The following is a 12140-nucleotide window of genomic DNA, read 5'->3' as shown; positions in this document are numbered from 1 at the left end:
TCCTCGATTTTCCTGACTCTCACGCTTTTGAAGAGGTCAGGGAATCTGTAGAACATCCCACAGTTTGCAGATGTGGGTGTGTCTGATATTTTTTCAGGAGGAGACTGGGCTTGTGGACTTGGGGGAAGAGTCCCCCAGAAGTGAGGAGGTGCCCTTCCCATCATGATACATCTGGGGCATCCAAGAACCCTGCCTGGAGGTGTCCCTGTTACTACAGGTGGTATTGACCTTCTTGCCCCCTTGGCTCAAGAAGGTGTCCGCCATGTTTATCATCCAGTGGGTTTCTGTCTTTCCCATCCCTACTCTGTGACTTATTTTTTATTTTTTTTAAAGATTTTTTTGGGATATGGACTATTTTTAAAGTCTTTATTGAATTTGTTACAATATTGTTTCTGTTTTAGGTTTTGGTTTTTTTTTTTTTTTTTTTGGCCAGGAATCATGTGGGATCTTAGTTCCATGACCAGGGGTCAAACCTGTGCCTGGTCTTTAAGAAGGTAAAGTCTTTTAACCACTGGACCAGCAGGGAAGTTACTACTCTGCTTTAGAAGGAAGTCACTGTCCGCCCTACTGTCAAGGAGAGGGGAGTCCAGCTGGAGCACCTCCTGGAGACTCTGTGGATGCAAGGGAAAACCACCGCAATGATTAGTGAAAACTGGGAGACAGTTGCTGGAAGCCTGGGCACATTTCGTGTTTCTCCTCCATTTCCCCCATTAATTTCGGCCTTCACCTCTTGATATTATCTTCAGCGGTTACTACTCTGGTGCTTAATGGTGATTTTCTATTTTCTTCTTTTATGTTTATTAACTAGAATTATGCAAGGAACATTTGTCCTTTTCCTCCTTTTTATTTATTTGTATCTCCACAGAGTACTACACATTCATTTTATTCTTTGAAAGGACATATGGTCATCTTTCTGCCTTATGTCCCCGTTTTGGATGGTTTTTCTAACAATAGTAAGAATGTTCCAATATAGGACAGTCAAAAGGAGCAATAGATGTCCAAGCACATGGGTGTTTCTGGAAGGACTGATCAAAGCATTGGCACTGGAAGCTAGGATATTTGGGGACTTTAAAAGCCTGGTGTTGGACTGGAGTAGAAATACCCACCAGAAGGAATTCCCTGGAGGTCCAGTGGTTAGGACTCGATGCTTACACTGTGGTGGCCTAGATTCAATCTCTGGTTGGGGAACTAAGATCCTGCAAGGTGAGCAACAGAACCAAAAAAGAAGAAAACGCCCACAAAAATAAGGATGAGAAGCTGAGGCTGGACTGAGTATCTCAGAGTCCTAACCTCGTTCCTTTTACACAAGAACTTGGGCAAATTATACTGTCTCTCTGGGCTTCAGTTTCCCCCCCGGTTAAGGTGAAGATGAAGGTGCTGATCAACAGTGGTTCTCAGGCTGGAGCACACATGTGGAGGTTTTGTTCAAACACAGGGTGCTGGCTGCACCCCCAGAGTGTCAGATTCAGTAGGCCTAGCTAGGTCTCGGGTGGGGCTCGGGGCTTTGCGTTTGTAACACATTGTCAGCCAATGCCGAGACTGTTGATCCAGAGACCACACTTGGAGAACCATTCGTCCAGATGATAGCTGAGTACTGTGGACAGCTATAGGTGTATCTCTTAACATGAGGAAATCCTTGGCCCTGGCTACATCACTGCTGAAATGATGGAACAGACCTTTGTAGGAACAGGGGAGCAGGGTCACTGAGGATCCAGTGGGGAGCTAGGCAGTAGGCACGTGAATGATAGCTCTGTGCCAGGCATGGCGTTAAATGCCTCGAAGACCCAGTTGCTGCCCAGAGAGGAACAAAGATAGGCAGAGTGGTAAAGAGTAGGCTTGAGGGTCTTCCCTGGTGGTCCAGTGGTTAAGAATCCACCTGCCAATGCAGGGCACGCTGGTTTGATCCCTGATTCAGGAAGATCCCACATGTCATGGAGCAACTAAGCCTGTGCACCACAGCTTACTGAGCCCTCGTGCCGAGAGCCTGTGCCCCAAAACAAGAGAAGCCCCACAACAAGAAACCTGTGCATCACTGAAAGGAAGAGAAGCCCCACTTGCCAAAACTAGAGACAGCCCGAGGGCGGCAGTGGAGACTCAGCGCAGCCAAAAATGAATACATTTTTTAAAAAGGCTCGAATCTGTCCCCCAGCCGCACACACTTAACAGTCTTGGGCAAATGACTACGTGACTTCTTGCTTCAGTTTCCCCACCTATACAGGGAAGAGAGAGTGAAACTTTCAGTGTCTGGCAGGAAGATGCCCAATAAACGCTTACTACTGCTAAAATTATCATCCTTTGCCACTAAGCCTTTCCAATGAGGAGAAACAGCAGTAACAGATATTATTTATTTCTACAGCACGTCTCAGTCACCCTAAGCCCCAACACCACCTAGCCTGGATACCCCGTCTACCCCCTCAGTCACCACTGTTCATCCATGCACAAAATCCAAAACAAGTTATGAGAAAAATTCAGCATAATTTATTAAATAGTTTCCAAGGGCTCCTCCAAGGAGCATTAACAATCTCAGTATGATAAATATCAATAAATTAAAATAGCTGTCACCTCCTGCCCTCACAAGGGTGTAATACAATTTAAGTCTTCCGAAGAAAAACATTCTATAAATAACAAGACAAAGAACAACGACATAACTTGAAATCATTTTCAAGTTAGCTCAGACGTTTATATCTCAGTCTTCCCAGGACTTGCAATTTTGAGGCTTCATTGAGATTGTAACTAGAATGATTTACTTAACTCACAGCAGAATTCTCATACACAGCTGTTATTCATCTTTTTTTTTTTTTTTTTTTTTTTTTAAGGCTCCTTGCATTCCTGCCATTCAAAAGGAACAGGATCAACCAGATGGTCTTCAGTGACCTTCGGGGGTTCAGTGCCCACTGATTTCAGGCACTTTGAAAACGTTTCTAAAACACACTTGATGAACATTTTACTTGGATAGGTGGCTGTAGGAACAGCAATGTCTGGTGCACGTTGCAATTCAAGTTTTTTGAGATGGTCCATGACATCAGAAAAATTATTGGTGTCGTTGAAAAATGGTTTGATCACTCTGAAATAAGGCAGGATGGCTGAGCTGTTGATGTTGTATGGCGGTTGAGGGCTCACGGAAAAACACTGCATGCGGCACGTGCAGTATTTTGCCACTCCCTTCTCTTTCTGCTCCTGTGGAAGGAGGAGGGGAAATGGGTGAGCATTAGTGTTGCAAAGCAGCCAGAAATCCTGGGTCAGGAAGATCTCTTGGAGAAGGAAATGACAACCCACTCCAGTATTCTGGCCTAGAGAATCCCATAGACTACAGTCTGAATCCCTGGCGGGCAACAGTCCAAGGGGTTGCAAAGAGTCAGACACGAATGAGCAACTAAACATCAGTAACAAGTCGAGGGGCCTGGGCAGTGCTTTCTCTTCAGCGGCTCATCTAACCAGTGCCACAAGCCTGTGATAGCCAGTGTCCCCTCTCCCAGAAGAAACTAAAGCTCAGCTGGTTTGTGGAGCGGGTGCAAGATCAGGTGACGGAGTGGGATTCCAACCCACATCAGGCAGCACTCCCAAAAGCCTGTGCCACTAACCGCGGCTCCATCCTGCCTCTTCTGCACATCTCTACCTCCTCTCCTCTGAGGATTGCGCAACCTTCTGGAATCCACTCTTAGCTGCTCAGGGGCCCAGAGAGGTGGGGAAGGGGAGGGCGTCTGCGTTTCTATGCTGCTCCTGGTTCTCTGTGACTCCGTGTAAAGTCGATATATCCCCCTCTCAAAAGCATTGAAACGTGTATTACCACATGTGAAATAGATCACCAGTCCATGTTCGGTGTATGAAACAGGGCACTCAAAGCCGGTGCACTGGGGACAAGCCTGAGGGGTGGGATGGGGAGGGAGGTGGGAGGGGGGAGTTCAGGATGGGGGACACCTGGACACCCATGGCTGATTCATGTCAATGTATGGCCAAAACCACCACAATATTGTAAAGTAATTAGCCTCCAATTAAAATAAATTAAAAAAGATATCCCCCTCTCCTAGCCAGGGTGGGAGGTGGTGGTTATGTTTGGCTGGAGAGGTCTCCAAGATGCCAGAGAGGTTTTACTCCAACACACCCTGGACTCCAGACCACGCCCTCTCCCATCTCTCTTCCTGGGGACTAGAAGCATCTCATCAACCTCAAGCTGCCTGATCACCAGAGCCAACAGCCTCCGCCTTTGCATCTGTAGAAGGAAGCCAAGGCAGGGGTGTCCCTGGTGGCTCAGTGGTTAAGAATCTGCCTGCCAATACAGGGAACACAGCTTCCATCCCTGGTCTGGGAAGATCCCACAAGCCGTGGAGCAACTATGCGCTGATGCCACAACTGCTGAACCTTTGCTCTAGATCCTGTGCCCACAACAAGAGAAGCCACTGCCATGAGAAGCCTGCGCACCGCAACTAGAGAGTAGCCCCAACTCTTCGCAGCTAGAGAAAGCCCATGTGCAGCAATGAAGACCCAGCCCAGACAAAGTTAAATAAATAAATTAAGCAAACAAAAAAAAAAAGCCAAGGCTAAAGTTTAAATGCCAGGATGGAAGGGAAGAGCAAGGCCAATCTTACGAATCACTTCCACGTGTTGCTTTCTGTTTACTCAAAGCTGTGTAAGAGCTCCTGTCTTGACCACAACCCTGAGAAACTGAAAGAGTATTTTCATGTACTCAGCCTCCCACTTTCCCTGCCGTGGGTCAGGCTCAGCCGGGCCTCTACTAGAAGCTGATGGAGCCCTAATTCATAAGTAACACGCACATAGACATCTAATGTGTTAACCGCCCTTGTTTGCCGTAAGAGACGCTCCTTGTGACCCACAGGAGGATTTTAGCATCCTGTATTTTCTGGGCTATCATGTACAGCTTAGGCTGAGATTGGCTGCTCTTTGACGAGCAAGGAGGGAGGAAAACGAATTTACCTGTGAACCGAATATGTCAGGGATGAACAAGCCCACAAAAGTAGGGGTGCGTGAGAAATTGTTGAGCTTGGGGGTCTCTGGGCTAATCTCTGTCTCTGACCCCCACCACCAACCTCACAAAAATTCCATCCTAGCCTGTCGGTGATGAAACTGAAGATCCAATACTCTGGCCACCTGACGTGAAGAGCCGACTCGTTGGAAAAGAGCCTGATGCTTGGAAAGATTGAAGGCAGGAGGAGAAGAGGGCGATAGAGGATGAGATGGTTAGATTGTATCACCCACTCAATAGACATGAATTTGAGCAAACTCCAGGAGATAGTGGAGGACAGAGGAGCCTGATGTGCTATAGTCCATGGGGTCACAGAGTTGGACACGACTGAGTGACTGAACAACAAGAACGACAAAAGCCTGTCTAGTTGTTCCCATCCCTTCCAGGTATGTCCACAGCCCTAGCTTCTGGTCTGATAAAGAGTAGGCTTCTTCTGGGGGCCCAGGAAGGCATTTTAAAGAAATGGCTTAGAAAAGAAATCTGGTGGTCACTTACATATTCTTCCACGAGTTTCGAAAATGAGAACTTCAATTCTGTGATTACAGCTGATTGTACGTCTTGTGGTAGTGGATGGCTATGGGAGGAGAGCAAGGCTCCCGAACAGCAGAGCAGGAACAGGGCAAGCCCGGAGGATCCTGGAAAAAGAGAGTGATGCTGTGAGGTACGCGGACTGCACACCCCCACCCGCCCCAGCTTCCTCCACCGGAGCTGTGCCGGGCTGGGCCCCTCCAGTCTTCTTCTCCGTCTGGCGAGACCCGACCGTGCCCCCCAGCATCCATGGCCGCAGGACCCAGTGATACCTGAGAGGGAGACCATGGCAGGAGAGAGCAAGGCTGCTTTGGCAACAGCTGCTGGAGTGAGATGTGCTCGCCATAGTCTTAGGGAGGTATATATATAAAGGGCCAGTTGCAAGGAAGAGGGACACTAAAAGTCCCACCCATGGCAAAATCATTACTCAGCTTTTCTACAGAAGGCACTTTCAAATTTCTGCTATCCGAGCCTGGGTGAAAGCAAGGCTGGAAGGAAATGTTGAGGTTACCCTCAAGGTGGGCAGATGCCTGACTCAGTCCAGATACATACATGGTGCCCACAGGAAGGCATACACGTCTTTGCCATTTCTTCTTGGAAAGAGCTTGGTGATTTGACTAGAAGAAATTTCAAAGCCCCCGGGGTTGACAGGCAGAACCCCCAAGGAACGTATGACTAACCGGAGTTGAGGGTCAGTGCCCCACAAGAAATTTCTGGGGAGGGTCATGGCGAATGTGTGTAGGTGTAAAGCCGGCACAAAGCTTATAAAATGTATTATCTCTGGAAGTTTCTGAAGCATGCCCATGCCAGAGCTCGGGGACAACCCTGATAACCACTGTGAACTTGAGTGAGTCAAAGATGTTGACTCCCCTCTGCTTGGCCTTGAACATCGTTGGATCCTCCACAGCATCTTGTAACCACAGGCCTCAAGCCAGAATCCATGCTCCAGAGTTACCTGGTTCTTGTCAACTAGTTTTTTAATTTTTAGTTTTTATATATTTTGGCCAGGCTGCTCACAGCATGTAGGATCTTAGTTCCATAACCAGGCCCAGTGCAAGGGAAGCGCAAAGTCTTAACCACCACACCACCAGGGAAGTCCCGGAGTTATTTGTTGAAATCACTTACTCGTATTTTGAGTGCCAACTCTAACTTGATGTTCTTCTCAGCTCTCAGAAATGATGGCCAAAAAGTTAGATGAGGTCTCTGACTTCAGGAAACTGGTGTTCTCGTGGGCAAGGAGCTGACAACAAACACCATTAACAAACAAGAGTGGATCAGAGATAGAGATAGGCAGAGAGTGATAGATGACATATGCAGTCAGGGGAGCAGGAAATGTCTCTCTAATGAGATATCACTGAAGTGGAGACCTAAAAGATGAGTAGGAGTCTGCTGTGGGAAGATCTGGCGAATGGGTGCTCCAAGCAGGGAGTCCCATGATGCAAAAATGATCTTGATGTCACAGGTCATGGTAGCTGGAATGAACTGAGAGAAGGAGAGGGTGGTGGAGAGCTGGGCGGAGGCCAGGTCACAGAGGGCTTTAAGGAACTTAGGTTTAGGACTTCCCTGGTGGTTCAGTGGTTAAGACTCTGAGCTTCTGGTTCCTCTACTGCAGGGGGCATGCATTCGATCCCTGGTTGGGGAATTAAGATCCCACATGTCACGTGTGGTGCAACCAAAGGAAAAAAAAAGAATTTGGGTTTAATTCTAAGTGTGATGAGGCACTGCTGCATGGCTGTAGGTGGGGAAACATAGGCTCTGGTGTCCTTTAGAGAATGAAAAAGAGATAGGCTGCTGAGTGCACAATGGATTGTGTGATCCAGGGTGGAAGCAGAGGGTCCAGTTGGGTTATACAGCCATACAGGTGAGAGGTGATGGTGACTTGGACCAGGATGGAGTAGTTGAAGATCTACAGGATGGCTGCTGGACTGGTGTGGAGATGAACTGAAGAGAGGAATCAAGGGTGACTCCAGGGATTTAAATACAGCCATTGAATGGTTAATGTGCCATGTGGGGATAAAGTCTAGAGACGAGAAATCAAGAGTCCTATTTGGAGTGAGTTAAGTTTGAGATGCCCTCTGGGCATCTATTTAATGTCAGGTCAGCCACTGGATAAAAGTCACAAGCTCAGGGATGAGGTCAGACCTGGGTGGTTCATAGAACCCAGTGTACACCAGAAGAGACAGTTGGCAACCCCCTTCCACCCTTAAGCCCAAGTCCTCCTCTAGTCATTGCTGTCTCTTTCCTATTCTTTTAAAAAGTATTTATATTTATTTATTTATTTGGCTGCACTGGATCTTAGCTGCAAATTGTGGGATCCAGTTCCCTGACCAGGGATCACACCCAGGCCAACTGCATCGGGAGCACAGAGTCTTAGCCACTGGACCACCAGGGAAGTCCCCTCTTTCCTCCTCTTATCCAAGCTTCTTCAGAGAGATCTAGACTTACTTTTACCTCACAGTATGGTTTTCACTCCAATGAGTTATTCAAAACCCTCTAGAAAAGTCCACACTAGGTAACATTTTGCCCCCATGACTTACACCCTCTGGTGTTTACTCCCACAATGATGTTACATTACATGGCAGAGGGGACTTTGCAGATGTAATTCAGGTTTCTAATCAATTGACCCTAAGGTAGGTTGATTACCAGGTGGGTCCAGTGTCATCACACGAGACTTAAAGAAGGAAGAAGTGAGAGAGACTCAAAGCATGAGAATGACCCAACTTCCATTGCTAGCTTGAAGGTGGAGGGTCAAGGTGGAAAGCATGAGAAGAAAATTAGTTTGACCAACAACCAGTAAGTTGGGAAGAAGCCCCTGGGCCCTAGGTGAGAACTGCAGCCCCAGCTGATACCTTGACTTTAGCTGGTAAAGAACTAAAGAGAGAACAGAGAACAAGCAGAGAACAGAATCCAGTTACACCATACTGGATTCCTGACCTGCAGAAACATCACTTTGTCAATAGAGGTCTGTATAGTCAAAGCTACGGTTTTTCCAGTAGTCAAGTACAGATGTGAGAGTTCAACCATAAAGAAGGCTGAGTACAAAAGAACTGATGTTTTCGAACTGTGGCCCTGGAGAAGACTCTTGAGAGTCCCTTGGAGACTCTCAAGGAGATCAAACCAGTCCACCCTAAAGGGAATCAACCCTGAATATTCATTGGAAGGACTGATGCTGAAGCTGAAGCTCCAATACTTTGGCCGCCTGATGCCAAGAGCTGACTCATTTGAAAAGACCCTGATACTGGGAAAGATTGAGGGCAGGAGGAGAAGGGGACGACAGAGCATGAGATGGTTGGATGGCATCACTGACTCAATGGACATGGGTTTGAGCAAACTCTGGGAGACAGTGAAGGACAGGAAAGCCTGGCATGCTGCAGTCCATGGGGTTGCAAAGCATCAGACATGACTTAGAGACTGAACAACAATAGCAATCTTTGTGGTTTTAAGATGTTAAGTTTATAACTTTTGTGAGAACCCACATAGTCTCTAGTGACCTCATATTGCCAAGCTTACTGGGTTCTTTTCAGCTATCATTTGACTTCATCCTTTCATGGCATGCAATAATATCAACTATTTCCTCTTCTTGAGAACATTTCCCCCCGCCTGAAAATGTTATCCTGATATGTTTTGGATATCAGCTTCTCACAGTGCATTCTGAGGCTGAATAATCTTCCTGCTTTGCTCTTTAATGGACATGCCTCAAAGGGCCCAGTGCTTGGTCTATGTTCCTCACACTTTAATGTCTCTCTCCTTTTATCTAAATGTCCAGCTGCCCTATGGACATCTCCACCTGAATGGCCCACCTGGACTTCACATTCAACATAGCCAGAGCAGAGGTGCATACCCTGAGAACCAGGGTGATAGTGAGAAAGGCAATGAAGACCTGTGGATGGATAGGCAAAATCTGCAGGAGATAGAATCCCATCTTCAGGAGGTGATTGATTGAATCTGGGGATAATGGAAAGGGAGGAATGGAGGATGACTTCCAGGTGTCTTGTTTGGGCAACTGGATAGATGGTGTTGGTCCCTACTGGGAGAGGATTACAGGGCTCAGGTGACATAAAGAATTTATTTATTGATGTGGTAAGGTGGAAGTGTACAGAAGGCCACTGGGCATTTGCACTTGGAGCTTGAAGGAAGGAACTGGAGACATACATTGGGTACAACACTGTATATCGTGTTGAAACTGGACGTCTAAGACAGAGGACCAATGTGAGTTGTGAATCAAGGGAGGAGCCCTGGGACACACCTCCATTAATGGAACAGGTACAGGAAGGGGATTTAGTCTAAAACACTGAAAAGACATCCTCAAGAGGGAAAGAAATGTACTAGAAAACATGTGGTCATGGAACAAGATAAGAAGCGGTTTCAAGAAGGAGGAAATGATTGGCACCACCAAAAGGCACAGAGAGGTCAAATAAGATAAAGGCTGAAGAGATACAGTAGGTTTGAGAACATGAGGTCACTGGGAAATTTGCTAGTGGGGATTGGATAAACTGTTGGGCAAGGGGAAACCATACTGTGGTTTTGGAATGGAGGAAAAAGTAAAACCACTCAGTCGTGTCCCTGGAATCCCAGGCATCCTCCCTGGTTCATCTCTTTGATGTGTTTATATCACTGTAGACTCTTGGATATTTGTTTTATTCTTTAAAAAGATGCACGGCTCCCTTTTTGTCTTATTTCCAAGTTCTGGGAAATTTTTCTCACAGCAGTAAAGGTGTTCTAATATAGGACAATCAAAAAGAATGACAGATGTCCACAAGAGTGCATGTTTGGGGATCACAGTCAGTAAATTGGACTTCCTCAAAATTAAAAAAAATAATAATTCTTTTCTAAAAACCCTGTTGAGAGGATGAAAGGATAAGCCAAGACTAGGAAAAAAAATGTTAACCAAATGCAAATCCAACAAAGGAATTCTGAGCAGAATATAGAAAGAATGCACAAAACTCAGTTTTATGGATTAGGCAGTGGTTTCTTAAAATGACACCAAAGGCACAAACAACCAAAGGGGAAAAAACCAGATAAATTACATCTCAGCAAAATTAAAACATTTTGCTTGTCAAGGGACACTACCAAGAAAGTGAAAGACAACCCCCAGAATGGGAGAAGATCATGAACAAGACAGGGGACTAGCATCCAGAGCGTATAAAATCTCTTGCAACTCAATGATAACAAACAAACAAACCCAATTTTAAAATGACGAAAGTATTTGAATAGACATTTCTCCAAAGAAGATACAAATGGCCAATAATCGCATGAATAGATGTTCAGTGTCATTAGTCAGGCGTTGTTGTTATTTAGTCACTCAGTTGTGTCCCATTCTTTTGGGACCCCATGGACTGTAGCCCGCCAGGCTCCTCTGTCCATGGAATTCTCCAGTCAAGATACTGGAGTGGGTTGCCATTTCCTTCTCCAAGAGATCTTCCCAACTCAGGGATCAAACCCATGTCTCCTGCATTGGCAGGTGTATTCTTTTCCACTGAGCCACCGGGGAGCCCAGTCAGGCATTCAGTTCAGTTCAGTCCCTCAGTCATGTCAGACTGAACTGAACTGTACTCCTTTCCCGATTTGGAACCAGTCTGTTGTTACATCTCCAGTTCTAACTGTTGCTTCTTGACTTGCATACAGATTTCTCAGGAGGCAGGACAGGTGGTCTGGTATTCCCATCTCTTTGTCAGGCATTGCTGCTAAGTCGCTTCAGTCCTGTCCGACTCTGTGTGACCCAATAGACAGCAGCCCGCCAGGCTCCCCCATCCTTGGGATTCTTCAGGCAAGAACACTGGAGTGGGTTGCCATTTCCTTCTCCAATGCATGAAAGTGAAAAGTGAAAGTGAAGTCACTCAGTCATGTCCAGCTCTTAGGGACCCCATGGATTGCAGCCCACCAGGCTCCTCCATCCATGGGATTTTCCAGGCAAGAGTACTGGAGTGGGGTGCCATTGCCTTCTTGTCAGGCATTAGGAAAATGCAAATGAAAACCACAATGAGATACCACTTCATACCTATTAAGATGGCTATAGGTTTTGTAAATGTAAAATAATTGGCATTGGTGAAGATATGAAAAAAGTGGAACTCTCATATATTGGTGGTAGAAATGTAAAATGAACGGTGCAGCTTCTGTGTAAAATAGTTTAGCAGGTCCTCAAAATGTGAAACATTGAGTTAACATATGACCCAATAATTTCATTCCTAAGTATCCACCCAAGAGAAATGAAAACTTATGTTCATACAAAACTTGTACATGAATGTTCATAGCTGCATTATTCATCAGAATCAAAAAGTAGAAACAACTCAGATGTCCTTCAAATGATGAATGGATAAACAAAAATGTCTTCTACCCATATATAGAATATTATTCAGCCATAAGAAGGAATGAAGTACTGACGTGCTGCAACATATCTGAACCTTGAAACTATTATGCTGTGTGTCCTTTTGAGATCAATAAAAAGTTTAAAATTAGATTACAGTGAGAGCTGCACTATGGATACAGTGGCACTATAAGCTAAGACCATGGCATCCGGCCCCATCACTGCATGGGAAATAGATGGGGAAACAGTGGAAACAGTGTCAGACTTTATTTTTGGGGGCTCTAAAATCACTGCAGATGGTGATTGCAGCCATGAAATTAAAAGACA

The 12140-nt window shown here is 45.9% G+C and overlaps 1 protein-coding gene across 1 annotated transcript; it reads right to left on the bottom strand.

Annotated features, from left to right (window-relative positions):
* Positions 1 to 2467: 2467 nt before the first annotated feature.
* Positions 2468 to 4505, bottom strand: IL31 (interleukin 31). The gene is made up of 2 exons (XM_055550239.1): positions 4166 to 4505; positions 2468 to 3177 (listed from the first exon to the last, which is right to left on the bottom strand). Exons 1-2 carry the CDS (start codon positions 4208 to 4210, stop codon positions 2812 to 2814), a joined length of 411 nt encoding a protein of 136 aa, XP_055406214.1. The 5' UTR covers positions 4211 to 4505; the 3' UTR covers positions 2468 to 2811.
* Positions 4506 to 12140: the final 7635 nt, after the last annotated feature.

The sequence above is a fragment of the Bubalus kerabau genome, chromosome 16, assembly GCF_029407905.1.
Source record: "Bubalus kerabau isolate K-KA32 ecotype Philippines breed swamp buffalo chromosome 16, PCC_UOA_SB_1v2, whole genome shotgun sequence".
NCBI lineage: Eukaryota > Metazoa > Chordata > Mammalia > Artiodactyla > Bovidae > Bubalus > Bubalus kerabau.
Note: the sequence above shows the minus strand (reverse complement) of the source record. Positions and strands in the feature narration are given on the sequence as shown.